We start from the raw sequence: 19,982 nt of genomic DNA on the forward strand, positions 1-19,982 counted from the left end.
TGTTGATAGCAGCACGGTATGCAATAGCCAAAACTTGGAAACAGCCCAATTGCCCATCAGCTGGAGACTGGATAGATGTGAAATTTTTTTTTTTTTATATATAAAATGAAGTACTACTCAGCCATAAAGAATGAGAAACTAGATACATTTATAACTAAATGGATGCACATTGAGGCCATACTCATAGATGAAGTAAATGGGACATACATGTGTAGATACCAAATAGTTTCTCTGGTGTGAAAAACTGTGTAATTGTATAATTGATCAACTTGTATAATTGATAATGTGAAAAGGAAAGGTTTAAAGGAGTAAGGAACGTTGGAGGGGTAGAGGGAAGGAGAGAAAGGAAACGGAAAAAATGAAAACAAAGTCTTTGTAAATAGGGAAGGGTGGAGGGGATGAAGGGAGGGCAGGGGAAAGGGGCAAAAATAAAAACCAGGATACGTCATATTCCCAACGCAGGTTCCCAATGATGAATATAACTGTTGTATACCTAAAAAGTGCCAATAGACTCACTGGTGGGAAAAAAACTTGAGACAGTTGTAGGAAAATGGATGCACTGCAAAATATAACATTAAGTGAAATAAGACGCATGAGCTGAAGCACTGTATGGTATCTCGTGAGTAAGGCAAAGTACACATGAAGAGCAAAGTAAAGGATGGATAAGAGGAAACAGGGAGATAGGTCTTTTGCAAATGGGATGGGTCCAGGAGACCTTGTGCAAGGGGAAGGGGAGGTAAAAATGTACCGGATACAATGAAAGGAAACATTATAAATCATCAGCGTGAACTAATGATGAAAACGGGGAAGGGGGATCTAGAGATGGAGGGAGGGAGGTGGACAGTGAGGGAAAGTGGATTAAAGAAGAGCCCAGCTGAGTTAGTACCGGTACCTACTCCCCCAGGTGAATGTAAGCTTCATGTACTGCAGACATGTGTTAATAAAGTGAAAATTAAAAATAATAAAGCACATAGGCCCCGCAAAGCCTCCTGCTTTGAATTCTGGTTGTCCGAGTGACCCGAGCCCTCCGTGGTCTGATCTCGGACTCCTCAGCTGTGCCTCACGCCCTCTGCGGCAGCGGTTAAGTCCCGCTTGCGGTGGTCAAGCTCACTTTTCCTGCTTCCGAGCTTGGTGGACTTGGGTGGTGTGGCAGTGCACTCGGCAGCTGCCCACATACGCTCTGAGTTTCTTTTTCATGGCCTTGGACTGTTTGTGCTATTTGCCCTTTTAACCTTTATAGAAAAGGACCCCTGACCTGTGATATTTTCTAAAGCATAGTATAAGCCCCTCTCTTTGGTCTCCTTTTCTGTGCTTTCTCTATACTGCTACAGCAGATACTTCTCTCTAACATCTCTGATGTTTTCTTAAAGAATAACTAGCCTTAGAAAATATCATTTCCTCCTACCTGTGCTCCTGGAGTCTGTGTCACGCTGTCAGTTAGAAGCAGGAAGTACTGAAGTATTTGCCCGGTTCTGTATTTCGCCGGTGCTTTGACACCACCGGTGAACAGGGCTGTGTGGGATGGATTTGTCGTGAAGCCTTCCATCTTCCCTACAGGTACCAGGAGCTGTTGGATGACAACCAGGCTCCCTTGTTCCTGTTCACCTGTGCGATGCGGTGGCTGGCTGTGCGGCTGGACCTCATCAGCACCGCCCTGATCACCACCACCGGGCTGATGATTGTGCTCATGCATGGGCAGATTCCCCCGGCCTACGCAGGTCTCGCCATCTCCTACGCCGTGCAGGTCAGTATCTGGGAGGGATGTACAGCAGGGATGGGGTCTGCACCCTACGACAGTGTTTCACTCCAGATGACTCGTGCAAGCCTGTGCACGTGTGCCGCAGGGTGCTGTTCGCTATCGTTGAAAGCTCTAAAAGGTTCGCCATCGCTGCCCTCAAGTGTCTCCTGCTCTGCTCTGACAGTGAGTCTGGATTTGACACTGGATTTGACAGAGAGGCAGGGGTGGAATCCTGGAATCAAAGGATGTAACTTCTGTATGCGTTGAAGAAATAGGTGCTGTTCATACAGAAACTGGATTTTAAGAATAATTTCATAATCATAAGTTTCTGTGTTCACCATTATTCTGGTGTCTTCCAATCCTCTGAGAAATCTATCCTCAGTTTGCTGATATATGGATTTTTCCCTGGGCCACTGATTTTCACAGCATCCATCTATCTGTCTGTCTGTCTGTCTGTCTATCTGTCTATCTATCTTACCTATCTAAAAAGTCCTTCTTGTCCTTAAAGATGATCAAAGGGCTTCAAATAGCTCAAAGAACAATTGGGAACTTGAAGAGTAACTAGATATTTGAAAATGTTAAGTAATGACTAAAATTTTTAAATAATGGTACCAGAGTTGGTTCTTTGTTGTTGTCTTTTTTGATACCGGGTATTGAACTTGGGACCTTGCGCTTGCAAGGCAAGCAGTGTAACAACTGAGCTAAGTCCTGGCCCCCAGAGTTGTTTTCTAGCAAGACACAAGCCGAAATTCGGACGTGTCCAATGTCAGGATAGCTGGGCTCCGTCCCAGATGAGGGAGCGGGGGTAGTGGAAGCATCGGTGAGACAATTTTCCCTGGGACTGATTTTCACAGCATCCATCTATCTGTCTGTCTGTCTGTCTGTCTGTCTATCTGTCTATCTATCTTACCTATCTAAAAAGTCCTTCTTGTCCTTAAAGATGATCAAAGGGCTTCAAATAGCTCAAAGAACAATTGGGAACTTGAAGAGTAACTAGATATTTGAAAATGTTAAGTAATGACTAAAATTTTTAAATAATGGTACCAGAGTTGGTTCTTTGTTGTTGTCTTTTTTGATACCGGGTATTGAACTTGGGACCTTGCGCTTGCAAGGCAAGCAGTGTAACAACTGAGCTAAGTCCTGGCCCCCAGAGTTGTTTTCTAGCAAGACACAAGCCGAAATTCGGACGTGTCCAATGTCAGGATAGCTGGGCTCCGTCCCAGATGAGGGAGCGGGGGTAGTGGAAGCATCGGTGAGACAGTAGTGAGTCGAAATGAATCTTTAAAGCCGAAGTTTCGGACCTTAGGCGTGTGTTACACTGCTCCCAACTCGTGTATACACATGTATGTGGCATTTTCCCACATCGGAAAGGTGAAAGTGAGCAACCAGAGGAGCTCCGGAGTGCTGTGTTTGCAGATACCAGACTTCCTGTGTGACTGGTCGGGGAGTGCCGCGTGGGTTCTGCTCAGAACCGCAGGCTGCGGTGCGGAAGCTCTGGGTGTATTTTTTCCCAGCCTTGTCTCTTGTCTCACTTTCCTGGAAGCATCTTTACTAGTTGCTCGCAGACCGAAATCTCAACTGTGGCTCCCACAAACAGGCTCAGGTCCTAATAGGGGCCCAGAAGTCCTGCGGCCACAGATGTGTGACTGCAAACACGAAGGTGACTGGAAGGCCTGGGTGCAAGGCTGCAGCACAGGGCCACCCGCCTTCCCTAAGTGCTGCAGGTGATGAGGGACAGCGGGCCCCAAGTGTAGGAAAACGACAGGTCCCTGCGCCTGCTCTCTAGGTGCGGTACTTGGCACGTGCTGGTACTGAGTTCTCTTGGACTTTTGCTTTCTGTTGTCAGTTAACAGGACTGTTCCAGTTCACGGTGAGACTGGCATCTGAGACAGAAGCTCGATTCACCTCGGTGGAGAGAATTAATCACTACATTAAGGTCAGCCTGCAGGAGGCCCCTGACCACCGTGGGTGGAGCTCGAGGAGGGAGGAGGCTTGTTTTCCTGCCTGGCATGGCCCACAGAGGGTGACTGGCAGTCTGGCCAGAGAGTGTACTGCAGTTTCCAAATGTGTTTATAAACTAAGCCCAGTGGAGAACTCACTGTTCACCAAAATGTTTAGAATCTTGGTACTTCAGTGTAGCTGACTAATGTAACATTTTCCTGTGGTGTTTAATTCTTAGTCTAGTCTAATCATTCCGGGGAAAGGGTGGCCTAGGACTTTGGTCCGCTGCCCTAAAATCCTGCCGTTTTTGGCCTTTCTCCTCTCTGAGGCCGTTGGCCCCGTGGCTAACATCGGAGGTAATCAAACATTGTGAGGTGTGACTTGGTGATAGAATGACCTCCGCAGTGGTAGTAGAGCCTTCCGAGCTGGAGTGGATCCCCCAGGTCATTTAATTTAGTCCCTACAACTTGCAGATGAAACCCAGAGGGGAGAAGCAGCATGTCCGGGTCGCACGGTTAATAGCGGCAAGGTTGAAATGGGTGTTTGTGTTTCCTGGTGTCAGAATGCCGTGACCTGACTCCGTCTTCAGTACCTGCTGCTTTCTTTACTTTGGGTTTAACTTGGCCCAGGGGTTTTCCAGTGGTAGGATCCGATTTCAGGAGGGAAAGTGTTTTCAAAGCATTCCAGTAAAAACTGGTTGAAGAGGGGTAGGTAGAAAGCCCTGTGTCCTGCCCCTCGGTTCTCGCTCCATGCACCAGTGGTGCCGGGGCAGGGCTCCTTCAGAGAGGAGTTTGGAAACCTGGCAGCCAGGCACTGTGTCTGTCGTTCTTAGTGGTGCTGAGCGCGTACTGCCGAGGGATCTTCCATAGCTGGGGTCAGGGCGGTGGCTGCCCTGCATTCCCTTCTCTGCCACACGCCCGGCTGCTCCCGAGCCTGTGGTCTGTCTGAACCAGCCGCTTCCCTCCCCAGACTCTCTCCTTGGAAGCACCTGCGAGAATCAAGAACAAGGCGCCTCCCCCTGACTGGCCCCAGGAAGGAGAGGTGACCTTTGAAAACGCAGAGATGCGGTACCGGGAGAACCTCCCTCTGGTCCTGAAGAAAGTGTCCTTCACCATCAAACCCAAGGAGAAGATCGGCATCGTGGGCCGGACGGGCTCAGGTGAGGGGCCATTGCGGGGACCCGCTGGCATGTCGTCTTCGGTCGCGTCGTCAGCTTAGGGATTATCACCTCCGTCCTCCCAAGCAGACCCGTTAGAAGGAGATCAGCGTCTCAGGCTTCCCTGAACCCAGCTCTTCCGGGTTGGTTTTTAACCCTGCTCATGATGCATAGTGATTCCTCTGCACTGTCAGAACAGAGCTCTTGGAGCACGTAGCACAGTACCGCAGAGGCAGAGCAGCCTGCTGTGTTACCCACCGTGAGTGCTGGCGGCAGCTAGGTGGGTGCCTTGCTAGGCTTTTCCTGCTGGCACGCGCCGTAGCGGAGATGTGGCCATTTCACACACTGCTCTGTGGCTTTCTTTGAGAACAGTCAGTATTTCCCCGTGTCACTTAGGGAGTGTGGCGCAGCATGATACACAGTTCTGCGTCGTGGTTGTGCCATAACCTGCACTGCAGTGACCGGTGCCCAGCTGATGAAGAATCGAGGCTGTCACTTTGCACTGCAGTGAACATCACTTTTTCTATGAAGATAAAAATATGGGCAGAATTTGAATGACTAATCTGTTACTTAGTAGTCTTATTTTTGCCAGAAGCTTGCGCAACTCTAAGGAACCTATAGTCCTTTGAAGATAGAAATTGTTTTCCTAATCTGATGTCACTTTTGAAGAAGTAGAGAATTAGACCAAGCGTGGTGTTGTACACCTGTCGTCCCAGCACTCGAGGCTGAGGCAGGAGGATCAGAATTTCCAAACCTGAGTGGGCTACATAGTGAGTTCAAAGTCAGCCTGGACTGTGAAACACTATTTTACAGGAACAGAACACCCACAAATAGAGAAATAGCCTTTGCTTTGGACATTTTGACTCTTAGATGTGTGTTAATATATATTCTTTTTAGATTTCTAGGATCAAGACGTTAAGTCATTTCTTACCTTTTCCTTCGATAACATTTCAAAGCTCGCTCCTTCTTTATGTAACCTGTTTATCCTGGAAGAAATTTCTGTGGTGCGGTTATCATTAGCTTTCTTTCTGGGCTCCATGGTTTGTTGGCACCAAAACTCTTCTAGCTTTTTTTTTTTTGCATGAGGGAAAGAATTTTTTTTAATGGGACTTTTTATCTTTGGCCAATTTATTTAAAAAAAAATCTTCTTAGGCCTCAGGTGTAGTGGCGCGTGCCTATCATCCCAGCACTCAGAAAGCTGAGGCAGGAGGATTGGTGTGTTTGAGGCCATCCTGGGCTACATAGTGAGTTAAAGACCAGCCTGAACTATACAAAAAGAAACAAAAACAAAAAAATCTTAGGAGAAAAAAAATCCATACCTGCTTTTTGTTTGAGGGATTTACCTCTCATCAAAATAAGACACTTCCTCTGGGTGTGTTTGGGAGATGATCTTCGGCCGGGAGGGCAGCTGTCCCAGAAGCCCTTGCTTTGCCCTCTCCCTCAGACCCCCTGCTGCCATGGCCCCTGGGTGCACTGTTCTCCTGAAGGGCCACTGGTGTCCTTTCCTGTGGTTTCCTTTTAATGCAAATGCGAGAGATCAAATGCTCACCAGGACCTTATTAAACGGTAGGTACTTGCTTTATGATACATCCTAGGGACCATGCTTTATCAGAGCTATATTTAATGATATTGCTCTAGAATGTTCTCTTTCCAGATGATGATTACGAGGCTAATAGAAAAAATGGTGCCAGGTACCACAACAGCAACAGAACTTTGCTGTTGTCTGGATATTATTCTTTTCTTTTTTTTTTTTTTAATGGAATGTGCTGAATGTCTATAATTTTGTTCAGATGACTGCAGAACCTGGAAAAGCTGTTGCTGCTATCGATGCATGACATACTATTATTAGTCTTTATATATAAATTGAATTTTGGGAAACTTTAATGGTGCTGCCAACTTTGGAAAAAGTCATCCCAATTTACTGTGTTGACTTGGCATTGTACAGAAATGGATGACCATATTGGTTTAGAAATGTTAATTTATTTTTATTTTTTTTCCATGTGTACAGGGGTAACGCATCGTACTAAATATGTAAGGTCATATCTACATGGGTTTGATTACAGAAACTAATAAAGTATTCTCTAAATAATGAAAAAAAAGAATAGGATAAGACTATAAGAGAGAGAAGCAATTTAAATATGTTCAAGGACCATTTTCATCTCAGAATTAAAGATTATTTTGATGTTACATCATTGCCTTTTCTCTTTTACTTTCCTTTTTAGTTTTATTTTAGGATTCCCTATTTTTAATGTTCATACAGAGATTTCTTTAACTGAAATACCGAATAGTCTCTTTGGTGTGAAAAACTACAATAGTACACGGGATCCTAATGAGATAATTAATAATGTGAAATAGGAAGTAAAGGGCTAAAGGTGTAGGGAAAGTGGAAAGGGTGGGGGAAAGGTAATAAGGGAGAGGAAAAAATATGAGAAACTGAAAAAATGGAAATAAAGTGTTTGTAAATGGGGAGGGGAGGAGGGGGTGAAGGGAGGGCAGGGCCAAGGGGAAAAATGAGAATCAAGACCTATTATGTAAAGGTACAGAATCCCAATGATGAATGTAATTGTATTGTATACCTAGATTGTACCAATAACCTCAATAAAAAGAAAAAAAACAATAAAAAAAATAAGTGAATAAATGAATAAACAAAAAAATAAAATAAAATAAACGGTAGATACTGACAGAAGAAAAATGAATGCATGCCTGTAATCCCAGCACTCTGGGAGGCTGAGGCAGGAAGATCGATACAAGTTTGAGGCCAGCCTGGGCTACCTAGTGAGTTCAGGGCCGACCTGAACTACATAGCCACACCCTGTCTCAAAAAATGAAAAAAATACCATAGATAGTCTGACTTGCAGAATCTAAACTGCAGTCCTGACTTAGCCTATTCCAGGGCTCGTGGGCCTGCTCTGGCATGGCCATGACCAAGGACACTGTCCTAAGACCGACCCTGTGGCCTTCCTTACTGGCATAGTACATTGGTGCCAAGGTAGCCTAGAGGCAGTGAGAGGACCCCCAGTCTGGTGGTCCAAACCCAGCACGTTTTGTCAAGGAAGACAACTGACCTGTTTATTTGAACACCATTCCTGCCCATGCCGTATCTATTATTTTATTTATTGCATACTAGGGATTGAACTTGGCTTTCACGCTGCACTATGTCCCCAGCCCTTTTCTATTGGATCTTGTTAATTTTGAGACAGGGTCTTGCTAAATTGTCTAGACTGACCTTGAATTTTCAGTCCTCCTGCCTCAGCCTTCCAGAGTGCTGGGATTACAGATGTGTGCCACCACACCTAGCCTACACTTACATCTTAAAGTGCCTCGGTCCTGAGGGAGCTGCTCCCTCCCTTCTTTGCATCAGGTAGGGTGTGATGACCAAGTTCCCCAGCTCTGAGTAGAGTCACTCATTTCTAGAGCCATCCTGGTACGGACCAGGTTTCCCCACTTATTTCTGGTAGGCGCCTGCGAGGATGGTGTGTTAGGAAGATGGGTGTTCACTGGGCTTCCCGCTGGGTGGTTGTCTTGTCACCAGTTCAGACAGGGGAGGGTCATTTGAGATTCGGTGGCCTGAAGAGGAGACAGAGTCGTGGAATTGTCTGGATGAGCCTTACTCTCAGCTGCTCGGCTAAGCCTTCCGCCAGCTCTCACGGCAGTCTGCATTACTCCACCATGCACGTAGTGGCCGTGTGCTGGGCATGACCTAGGCCGAGACCGACAAGGTGCGCCTGTGCCGGAATCCCCCCGGGGTGGACTCAGTGTCCACTGGAGATCACCCGCCCACAGCCTGAACCGCAGTGCAGCCATCTTGGGCCTCACGTGCCCGGCAGTGGTTTACCGGGACCCTGCCCAGTGGACAAACCCTGACAGTCAGAGTGTGGCGGTCGGCGCCCTTGGAGACGGTCCTGCTGAGCTCCTCGGAGCCCTCACGAGGAGTCTGAGAACAGAAAGGCAGAAGTGTCAGCAGCCAGAGCCCCACCAAGAAGTGGAGCAAGGGCGGAGTGCTGTAAAACTGGACTGCAAACCTGGGAGCAGAAAGTGGTTTTGTTCATTTGGGGGATTTGTGTGTGTGTTTGCATAGAGAGAGCACCTTTGAAATGCATAGTAATTTTAGTCCTGAGAATCTACCCCAAGGGAATCGTCTGCTCTGCAGGTAAACTCTGAGCCCAGAGATCTGTACCACAACATTATTATTGTAAGTTTTCTGTTGAGCAAACGCCTAGTATCAGAGGACTGGGCTGCTAAGTAAAGTGGAGGACTTTTTGAGAGATGGACATGATCTTCCTCCTGTATTGCAAAGCGTCTCCTCTTTTTTAAAAATTTGCTTGAACTTTCCTTGGTATCTTCTCTTTTTTCTTCCCTTTTCTTTTTGTCCACGTTTGCAGCACATAATGATTAGTTTGATTTTGCAGGAGTTTGTACAAGTACTTTCCACATCTTTTTTTTTTTTTTTATTTGTACCGGGGATCAGACTTGGGTCTTTGCACTTGCGAGGCAGACAGCGGAACCACTGAGCTAAATCCCTGGCTACACATCTTCATTTGTGTAACTTTTCAAATGCAGGTCCAATTAAACTTCAGCCATCCCTGCAGCAGAGCTCATTAATTTGTCCACCAGACCTGCTTCTCTGCCGCAATTCCCTGTCGTTCGGAAGGCATCACAGCCACTCACTCACTTGAGCCAAGCCACCTCTGTCCGTGTTCCCAGAGCCTCCTCCCGCCGCTGCTGCGGCCGTGACAAGCCCTGCTTGGCTTCTCCCTCAGCCCCAGTCACGGGACGGGGCAGAAGACCTCTGGGCCTCTAGGGTGGGTTTGCCCCCAACCCTAGCCCTGACTCTGCTCGGGGAGCACTGACCCTGTGTGCCAGTTCTCAGGTGAACCTGGTGCTTCCGGTTCATACACTCGGAAGTGGACCGGTGCCCCCCATCCCTCAGGCTGCCACTCTGGGATTTAAATGTCTGATGTGTAGGTGTAGCTACATTTTCTTCTCTTCCTGTGGTTTTATGCATTATCTCCGTCAAAATCATGATTGACTAGAACAAAAAAAAAGATTTTCCCCTGAGGATGAACTGGTTTTGTCTTCCAGATGTCACTAACAGAGTCACTTTCTTTCCTGCCTGTCTTCTGGTCACCAGGGAAGTCCTCTCTGGGGATGGCCCTCTTCCGGCTGGTGGAGTTGTCTGGAGGCTGCATCAAGATCGATGGAGTGAGAATCAGTGACATCGGTCTCGCTGACCTGCGGAGTAAGCTCTCCATCATCCCTCAAGAGCCGGTGCTGTTCAGTGGCACCGTCAGGTGAGGCCCTAGCCCCAGGTCCTTCCTGCCTCAGGAGGCCTTGGGTCCCCTGCCTTCCCTACGCCGTGTGCCTCGGGTCGTGGAAGTGAGAGGTGGCCAGCCGTGCCGTGGGTTATAAAGCGGTAGGGAGATTTGGGCTCAGATCTCTGCCCCTCGAATGGATACATTACTCCTATACCTGGTCCTCGCCCTGGAGATGGGAAGGTTTTTAAGATTTGTTGTGTGGGTGAAGTAAATCCATACAAATAATGTCAGCACAGAGCCCGCCCCCAAGCATTCAGTACGTGGTAGCAGACGCCATCCTCCTCCTCATCCTCGTACTCGGCTCTCCTGGGCTTCTGAAAGCTGCAGTTCTGAGAATGGCTTGCAGGCGTTATGGCTGCTCCTGCTCACGTTTTTTTCATTTCGTGGTATCCATGCCCTGCTTTGTCTGTGTGCAGAGAATAGAAGCCAGGGCCTCATGCAGGCTAGGCAAGCGCCGTGCCACTGTGTGCCCCAGCCTTCGTCCCTGTCTTCATTTGATGCTTTCTCTGGAATCTGCCAGCTTCTACACCAAAGGAAATTCTCCTGGCTTGCTAAAATAGTAAAAAATAGTAACCTAGAAGGAAGTCACCTTTACTATGTTATCCCACCCTTACCCTTAAGTTCTGCTTCCTAAAAACTGTGAGTTCTCAGTCTAAATCCATTTCCATTCAGGCTACCTCTCTTTGAAAATAAAAATGTTTTAATGTGTAATTGGCATAGATTGGACTTCTTTAAAATCACCCTAAAAGTAATATTGCCATTTCCTCTTTCATTTGTAATAGTTTGCAAAAAAGAAAAATTGGTACCAACTAAATTTCCAGGGACCATTAGCAGTGTTCAGACTTGTGTTTCACTGCTTAGCAGTTTATCCTGAGTATCACTCGGGCAGGTGTCATTTCAACCGGTTGATTCTTACGTTGGATAAATTTGATAAAATTGTCCCTTTTATATTTCCCGTGACACTGTAAAATTAATGAAAGCAATGTTTGATCATCCTGTATTTAAATAATTGGACTGGTAAGGGGTCAAAGCTGAGTGCCCTCACTTCTTTGGAAATGGTGTTTGAACGCACTGGTATCTAAGGAGGCTGAGTAGACGCCCTCAGCTCCTCAGGTGCTGTAATAAAATGCCGCAGGCTGCATGATGTAAACGGGAAATGCTGCTCACAGTTCCCGAGCGTGGCCTTTCCTCGGAGTACACGCCTGTGCAGAGAGCGAGCACGCTTCGGTGTCTTCTCTTCTGAGGGCGCCGATCTCCCTGGACCCCTTCTCCTGACCTCCTCGAACCCAGTTGCTTCCCACTGGGGAGACAGTGGATTCAACACCAGAGTTCCCCAAGTGCACACGTTTCGTCCAGAGCAGTAAGGAAACCCAGATCCCCCATCTCCCAGGGCCAACTGTCCTGGAGAGTTTGTGTTGGCATTTCTTGTGTTGGGCGGAGCCCTTGTGCTCACTGCCATAACCAGGTCACGCAAGATCAGTCTAAACTTAAGGAATTACAAAGTTTTATCAAATACACTCTTCCCAGAAAAATATAGTTTTACGTGGTAAAGAACAAAAGGCATCTTAAACTTTTGCCTTTCATTGAAAATGCTGCTGACAAAAGGCCTCATTTTTTTCTGTTTGTACTTAGAGATGTGTTTTAACATGCATGCAGAGAAAAAAATCCAGAAGCCTATGTGCCAAAACGTGAACAGTGTTTATTTCTAGGGGTATCATTTTGTTTTTTGATGTATCTGTTTTTATTTTTTATTTTTATTTTTTGGTTTTTTGAGACAGGGTCTCACTATGTAGTTCAGACTGCCCTGGAACTCACTATGTAGCCCAGGCTGGTCTCAAACTCACAGCGATCCTCCTGCCTCAGCTTCCCGAGTGCTGGGATTACAGGCGTGCACCACCACGCCTGGCGATGTATCTGTTTTTAAATTTTTTCTGTGATTTACTTTTCACATAATAAAAACAATAAAAGTTAAGTCAGGTTTTATAGAGAGGAAAGGAAAGCCCAGTCAGCTCTCAGATATCCTCCTGTGGCTGATGGGCGTGAGCCATCTCTGACCACCAGGCTGGAGTCCTCCATCCTGCTTCCTCCTTCCCTAGTGCACGGGTTTAGCTTTGACCACAGATAACCACTGCACATTGGTTGCTTAAACACTGACCTCTGAGAATTCCTGTTATGCTTTTTGCTAGATCAAATTTGGACCCCTTCAACCAATACACCGAAGACCAGATCTGGGATGCCCTAGAAAGGACGCACATGAAAGAATGTGTAAGTTTTTGAGGATATACTCCTAAGTGAAATAAGTAAGTCACACATACGCAAATACCGAATAGTTTCTCTGGTGTGAAAAACTAAAATAGTACTCAAGATCCTAATGGGGCAATTAGCAATATGAAATAGGAAGAAAAGAACCAAAGGTGTAGGGACAGGGAGGATAGGGAAAGGGGAATAAGGGAAAAGGAAGAAAATACGAGAAAATGTAAAAATGGAATTTAAGTGTTTGAAGGTGGGGGGACAAGGGGAAAAAATGAGAACCAAGACCTGGCATGTAAAGGTACAAGATCCCAGTAATGAATGTAACTGTACTGTCTACCTAGAATGTACCAATGAATTCAATTAAAAAAAAAAAAAAAAAAAACGTGTAAGTGAAGAGCAGGGGAGGTGGGAGGGGACATGACGTAAGGAGCTGCTCTCATTCCTTAGTCTGCTCTGGCTTCCTGTGGCCCACAGTCACCTTCCCCTGTACCTCTAGGATGTCTGTGGAAGAGTGCTTCCCAGCAGGGCTTTCCGGGCATTTCAGACAACAACTAAAACTTGGTCTGTTCTTGTTGCACCTCCTACACTGCCCGTGGTTATGTTGGCATTGTACTCCCTTGGCTAACTGAGAGAAATTAATGACAACCATTTAAAGATCAGTGATGCTTTTATGCAAGTCATAACCACACACACACAAAAGATCCGTGATGCTTTTAATTTTTGTTACTCACTAACAGTCTAACTTACTTTGGGATAGACATGTAGTTTACGGAGTGTGCAGGAAATGCACTGTGTGCACATGGATCGCAGACCCTGGCAGCCGCCGGCCTGCAGATGGCTCCACTGCCCTGGGTTGAGGCCTCCCCTGGTTCCGCTAACTCAGCCCTGCTTGCTTCTCTCACTGTGGCTTCCTCAGACCATTCATGGCCAGAACAGAGGCTCTGCGGCTCACACGGGGAGAGGCGTGGCAGGCGTGGGCCTGCTGCTGGTGGCTTTTGGCCTGTGGAGTGGGGGTTTGCGTGCCTTCTCCCCTTGTGTGAGCAGATTTGCAGAACAGGAAGTGGGCTGTCTGACGGGACCGGGACCTGTGCATGTTGGAGTTCTAGGCTGTTCCAGTGACACGAAGCCAGAAGCATCGCGAGTGTGAGACCGGAGCGTCCCAGACAGTGGGTGCTGCTCACGCGCCCCTTCTTCAGAGGGGTCCGGCTGCGTTCATCATTCTGTCATCTGCTTGAGAATGCTGAGCAGCTTCATTTGGCTCTTTAACCCCTGTTTCTCTACTGCCTCCTCCCCAGGTTGCTCAGTTACCTCTGAAACTGGAGTCAGAAGTGATGCAGAACGGTGACAACTTCTCGGTGGGGGAGCGGCAGCTGCTGTGCATCGCCAGGGCCCTGTTGCGCCACTGCAAGGTGAGGACACCAGGAGGCACTGGAAGGCGCAGTGTCAGGTGGGCGCCTCGGGGAGCGCAGAGAAGAGCAGGAATGTCGGGGTGCACCTGGCCCAGAGGCCCAGGTCCTCGGCCTCCAAGCCTGGCCCATGTTTCTGAATTGACCTCCTTCCTGGGTGGGTTCTGGAGATCTTTTACTTTTTGACTTTCTTATGCCTTCAGAATACAAGGACAGCTTTTGTTTCAGTGTGTGGCTGTAGTACTGTAGGCCACAGACAGAAGATTTAAAGGCTACAAGACAGCCAGGCACGGTGGGGCACACCTGTAACCCTAGAGGCTTGGGAGGCTGAGGCGACAGGATTGCAAGTTCAAGGCCAGCCTGGGTAACTTGGCAAGAGCCAGTCTCAGAAAGGGGCTGGAGGGTCTCTCGGGGCAGAGAGACTCAGTTCAGTCCCCTGTACCACCAAAAACAAAAGCAAGTGATTTCTAGGTCATCTGATGGCTGTTTCATAGAAACAGAAAAAGGGAAGGTCCAGAAAGGCTCCTGTACATGTCAGAGCCAGTGCTCTGTGTGTCTTGTTTGTGGAAATCAAGACAAATGTGGGTTAGATCAGTTCTTTAATCTATTTTATTTATTTATTTTTGGTACTGGGGATCAAACTTGGGACCTTGCACTTGCGAAGCAGGCAGCAGAACCACTGAGCTAAATACCCAGCTAGATCAGTTTTTTTTGTTTTTGTTTTTGTTTTTGGTACCGGGGATCGAACTCAGGCCCTTGTGCTTGTGAGGCAGGCGGCAGAACCACTGAGCTAAATACCCAGCTAGATCAGTTTTTTTTGTTTTTGTTTTTGTTTTTGGTACCGGGGATCGAACTCAGGCCCTTGTGCTTGTGAGGCAGGCGGCAGAACCACTGAGCTAAATACCCAGCTAGATCAGTTTTTTTTGTTTTTGTTTTTGTTTTTGGTACCGGGGATCGAACTCAGGCCCTTGTGCTTGTGAGGCAGGCGGCAGAACCACTGAGCTAAATACCCAGCTAGATCAGTTTTTTTTGTTTTTGTTTTTGTTTTTGGTACCGGGGATCGAACTCAGGCCCTTGTGCTTGTGAGGCAGGCGGCAGAACCACTGAGCTAAATCCCCAGCCCCTACATCAGTTCTATAAGACGGTATTTTTACATGTGTGTGTACTGAAAAGGAACAATACATGCTATAAAGTTTAACGAACTGTATTTTAATGTGACTAAAATAGACCAGAACACGTAAGGAATTGATCGGATCCCTCTTCCTCTTTGGTTTTGCTGGTTAGATTCTGATTTTAGACGAGGCCACAGCCGCCATGGACACAGAGACAGACTTGCTGATCCAGGAGACCATCCGAGAAGCATTTGCAGACTGCACCATGCTGACGATCGCCCATCGCCTGCATACGGTTCTCGGCTCTGACAGGATCATGGTGCTGGCACAGGGGCAGGTACGAGCCCTCAGGGCGCTCGGCCTGGCGCGTGGCACCGTCACCATCGGGGAGGAAGACCGGCCTCTGCCGGCTGGGCCGGTGGCCACCTTCACAGGGTTCAGCACAAGAGCTGTTGGGAGGACACGACTGAGAGGTCCGGGCGGTGGCCTTGCACACCTCTCTCTCGTTTCCTTTACCACTTGTTCTGCTGCGCGGAAGTAGGGATTCCTTCTCGAGGATCGCCCAAGGCTTACTGCGACCAGCCAGCCCGTGCCAGCCGGGCACAACTTTCCCACAGCCGGGCCCTGGCCCGGCCCCTTCCATTCCCACCTCCCCTTGCAGGTGCCCTTGGTGCCAGGCAGCCTCGTGTCCCCTCTGCGTAGTCCTCGTCTGTTACGCACAGACCCGGCTACCTGGGCACCCTGAGTGGGAAGAAGCTTCATGAAGCCCCCAGGTTGCCTCAGCAGCAGCTGTGCCTCCCTGGTAGCTCCTCCGCCTCACCTGTGGTGACTGCAAAGCCCTGTGTCCTAGAGAGCACCCTGCGACTAAGGGGCGCCATGCTCAGCACTACAAGTAGTTGTGAAGTAAATCCGCGTTGAACAGACAACTCCTCTGTGTGTCTGGAATGGAAATAAGTTAACGACTTGGCCGTTAATAACAAGCCATGTGTCAGGGGTTGTCTGACTCCTGTCATTGATAACAGTGGCATCCTAAGCCCAGCGTGGTGGTGCACACCTGTAATCCCAGCACACCGGGAGGTTGAGGCAGGACAATCATAAGTCCAAGCCCAGTCGGGGTAATTTAGCAACTTAGCATGACCCCGTCTCAAAAACTAAAAAGGGCCAGGAGTGCGAAGGCCCTGAGTTCAGCCCCCAGTACTGCAGATAACAACTGCAGTGGCACCATAGTAACCACGTTATTTCCTGTGTGTTGTGCACTCTACTTCCTGCTTCAGGCTGCATCGCTCCTTGTGTAGTTGGGAAGTAGACAGTGTTGCTCTGCTTTACAGAGGCGGAGATGGAGACTCTCAGGACCTGGCCTACCTCGGGCTGCAGGAGGTGGAAGAGTTGGGTCTGGACTCTGGCCAGTGACTGCGAAGCCAGTGCTCTACCCAGCACAGCCCACTCTGTGGAAACATTGAGAAAAGCACTGAACAGGGTGGCTCAGCCTGGCCTTGAAGGCTGAGTTGAGAAAATACAGAGGGATAAAGATTTTTCTCCTCAGTCCTGCAGCTATTTTGCAGTATTCTTTGTGACTTTACTCTCGTTACCCTAAATGTTTATTGGGATTCTGTTTCTATCAGATACACAGAGCTACTACTGCGTGTGTTGGTGTTAACTATAATAAATAAGGTAGACGGGGTGGAGAACAGCTTCTGAAACTAACTCTTTTTTAAAGACACAAACCCAGCCCACTGTCTTTCTAGGAGTGGCTCCATGTTTTGGGGTTGGGGAGTGATTGAGGTTCTTTTCTTGTTAATTAAAGAACTGCTACTTCCTGTTGCCCTGAGATAGGATGAGCTCCTCCCTCTGAAGCTCCCAGTGGCCTCGAGGATTGATTACATGCTGCAGGCACTAGGTCCCTGACATGTAATAAACACTCAGTAAAAGGGGTGCTGCAGCTCCGTGGTTATTAGTGATGGAAGACAAGGTACCCATGAAACATTTCAGCCAGGTCATTATTTTTTAGGAAAACCTAAAAAACAAAACAAAGCATGAAGGTAAAAATAAGATCACAAGTCATTTGCCCCAGAGATGAGCACCGCAGCCCACTGGCTCATCCCCACCAGCGCTTTCCCCACACCGCACGGCGTCTCCACGGAGGGATGGGGCTCCGAGCCCGGTCACAGCCGCGATGAGCAGCAGGCGCAGGCGGAGTGGGAGGTAGCGGGTGCCTCTGCGTCCCCTGCAGCTGCCCGGTGTCCGCCCTGCTGGGTCTCCCTCCCGCGCGCCTGCCGCCGGCGGGGGCTGGGAAGGCGCTGCCTGCGTGTCCGCCTCTGACCCGAGGAGGCGCTGCTGCATCCTCCTCCTGCAGGCTGATCTCTGCGGCCGCGCACAAGTCCGTCCCTGACTCCTTTTTCTCCTCCCCGCTGGGCGTGCTGCGCTCCGCCTTCTTGTCTTTAGGGTTAGGTCCGTTTGCTTTGCCGTGAGCCTGGATGCCCGTCCCATCCCTGTACTTGTAGACCTCTTGACCCCTTCCTTCACTCCCCAGGCTGAAAGACTCGGGATTTGTACGAGGAGGTCGGGGAGCTCGCTCTTCGTGGCGCCATCCCAGGGCTCCGGGCTTGGCCCACACTCGCGCCCGGTGAGCCCTAGGAATCACCCACTGACCTGGCCGCACCCTGACGCGTGTCCTCCTTTGCAGGTGGTGGAGTTTGACACCCCGTCGGTCCTCCTGTCCAATGACAGTTCCCGGTTCTACGCCATGTTCGCGGCTGCAGAAAACAAGGTGGCTGTCAAGGGCTAACACAGCGCCCCGCAGATGCGGTCTCCTCTCGGGGCGTCGCCATCCCTGCCCGGGGCGGGCCCCTCTTCGTGTCCTGCCGAAACCTTGCCTTTCCCGATTTTATCTTCCGCATAGCAGTTCAGGATTGGCTTGTGTGTTTCACTTTTAGGGAGAGTCCTATTTTGATTATTGTATTTATTCCATATTCATGTAAACAAGATTTAGTTTTTGTCCTTAATTGCACTCTAAAAGGTTCAGGGAACCGTTACTATAAATGTATCAGAGGCCTATAATGAAGCTTTATACGTGTAGCTATATCTATATATAATTCTGTACATAGCCTATATTTACAGTGAAAATGTAAGCTGTTTATTTTATATTAAAATAAGCACTGTGCTAATAACAGTGCATATTCCTTTCTATCAGTTTTGTACAGTGTGCTGTACTAGAGATCTGGTTTTGCTATTAGGTGGTAGGAAGGGTAGCGTTTTGTTCTCTAGCTGGTTTCACGGTGCTGGGCTTCTGGGTGTCCAGAGGAAGACAGGTGGCGATCATGGGCCCTCTGTGGCCCCTCTGCAGCCTCCCCGTACCACTCCAGGGACGAGGGCCAAGGCGGGCCGTGCAGGCTGCGGGAGGCCTTGCAGAGCGCCATGAATTCTCAGGGCTCCTGCTCTGTGTCCCGGTGTCACCCCCTGTCCTGTCAGGAGATGTCTCCCTCGCTCCGTCACAGGCACTTTCCCCGGAGGGCGAGCTCCTCTCCTGCTGTTCCTCTCACCGTTATCTCTAAACCAGAACCAGTCTGTGCACAGTGTCCCACTGCCTCAGGTTCCTAAAGCTGGCCACTGCGCAGAGCTCTCCAGCTCCGAGACCCGTCTGTGCCAGCCAGGGGCCGGCTGCTGCTTCTTCAGGTGGTACTTCGGTTTGCCTGTTCCCACGCCTCTGCAGCTCAGGGACGGGGTTCGGGGTCCCGTGGGCCTCTGTCCTCCTCACTGCAGCTGCTGCACAGTCTCCCCTTCTCCAAAGTCTGCAACTTTCAGCAGCTCTTGCTAAGAATCAGTGTCTCACACTGGCATAGAAGTTTTTTGTACTGTAAAGAGACCTACCTCAGGTTGCTGAGAGCTGTGCGGTTCGGTGTGTCCCCACAGACCCCTCCGTGCTCTGGGGCCCCTAGCTCAGGTGGGCGTGGTCGCTGCTGTCATCCGTCCAGTGGTCAGCGCTGCATGTCGTGACCAACTAGACATTCTGTCGCCTCAGCATGTTTGCCGAACACCTTGTGGAAGCAAAACTCTGAAAATCTGAATAAAATTATTTTGGATTTTGTACAACTCTCGGTGTGTCAGTAGTTCTTTGGGAAGGGATTGCGATGTCTTTGAAAGGCTTTGGAGCAGTGGAGCCTTGGACTGAATATCCAGCCATGCTGCCGCATCTGGGCAGGGCAGAGCAGGTTGGATCCGGGCACCACGGGGTGAGAACGCCTGGAACCCTCTCTGGTGGGTCTGAGTCCCCACGGGACGTTCCCGTTCCGCCAATAAGGGAGAGGGAGGAGTGGGAAATGCAAGTGGTTGCCGTGAGGTGGGTGGTCATGGTGAAATGCATTTAAAATGAGTTCGTTGATCAGTTAACTGGTAGGCATTAGTTCCGCCCGCCAGTGGAAGTCTGTCCAAAAAGCTCCAGGGATAGCTGTCTAGAGAATGGCCCACATTGCTGATCTTGTGCATTGTCTGACTCCCAACTGCCCTTTACTACTAACAGACAACGCATTTTCCGTTTTTTTTTTTTTTTTTTTTTTTTGTACTGGGAATCGAACTCAGGACCTTGCACTTGTGAGGCAATCCCCAGTCCTAGACCATCTATTTTCATATTTTGTCTTACTATTTTCTCAGCCTGAAATTCCTTGACTCTCTCTTGTCAATCAGCCATGATTTTTCTAACTCATTTCTGCTGTATTCCCCAAAGCCTTTTCTCCTCCAACCAGTTTCTCTGGGTTTCGCATTTCATTGACACATTGATTTTCAGGGTTATTTCCTTTTATTTTATATAATATGCTTGATGATTTTCTCGTTTCTACCCTTGAATGTAAGCTCAGAGGCAATAAATTGTCATTTTTGTGTACCTTGTAATTCCTAGCTTCAGTATTTTGCTTTACACACTAACATGTTTAATCTGAAGTTGTTTTTTTGTTTTTTTTGCTTTTTTTTTTTGGTACCAGGATTGTACTCAGGGCCTCGTGCTTATGAGGCAGGCGGCAGAACCACTGAGCTAAATCCCTGGCCCTGAACATGTTTAACCTTACCACT

General features: G+C 48.6%; 1 protein-coding gene across 2 annotated transcripts in view; it reads left to right on the forward strand.

The window, feature by feature from the left end:
- Abcc5 (ATP binding cassette subfamily C member 5) overlaps positions 1-18,986 on the forward strand; it is a 79,488-nt gene extending 60,502 nt beyond the window's left edge. For both annotated transcript variants that reach the window (XM_010624274.3, XM_019207519.2), the window contains 8 exons: positions 1,558-1,744; positions 3,585-3,674; positions 4,649-4,838; positions 9,967-10,126; positions 12,337-12,415; positions 13,699-13,812; positions 15,094-15,258; positions 17,605-18,986. In XM_010624274.3, the coding sequence (XP_010622576.1) occupies positions 1,558-1,744; positions 3,585-3,674; positions 4,649-4,838; positions 9,967-10,126; positions 12,337-12,415; positions 13,699-13,812; positions 15,094-15,258; positions 17,605-17,706 (1,087 nt within the window). In that variant the 3' untranslated portion in view covers positions 17,707-18,986. The remainder of the gene's footprint in view (positions 1-1,557; positions 1,745-3,584; positions 3,675-4,648; positions 4,839-9,966; positions 10,127-12,336; positions 12,416-13,698; positions 13,813-15,093; positions 15,259-17,604) is intronic.
- The last annotated feature ends 996 nt before the right edge of the window (positions 18,987-19,982 follow it).

This window comes from Fukomys damarensis, unplaced genomic scaffold, assembly GCF_012274545.1.
Source record: "Fukomys damarensis isolate Sample0158 unplaced genomic scaffold, DMR_v1.0_HiC HiC_scaffold_12, whole genome shotgun sequence".
Classification (NCBI taxonomy): Eukaryota; Metazoa; Chordata; class Mammalia; order Rodentia; family Bathyergidae; genus Fukomys; species Fukomys damarensis.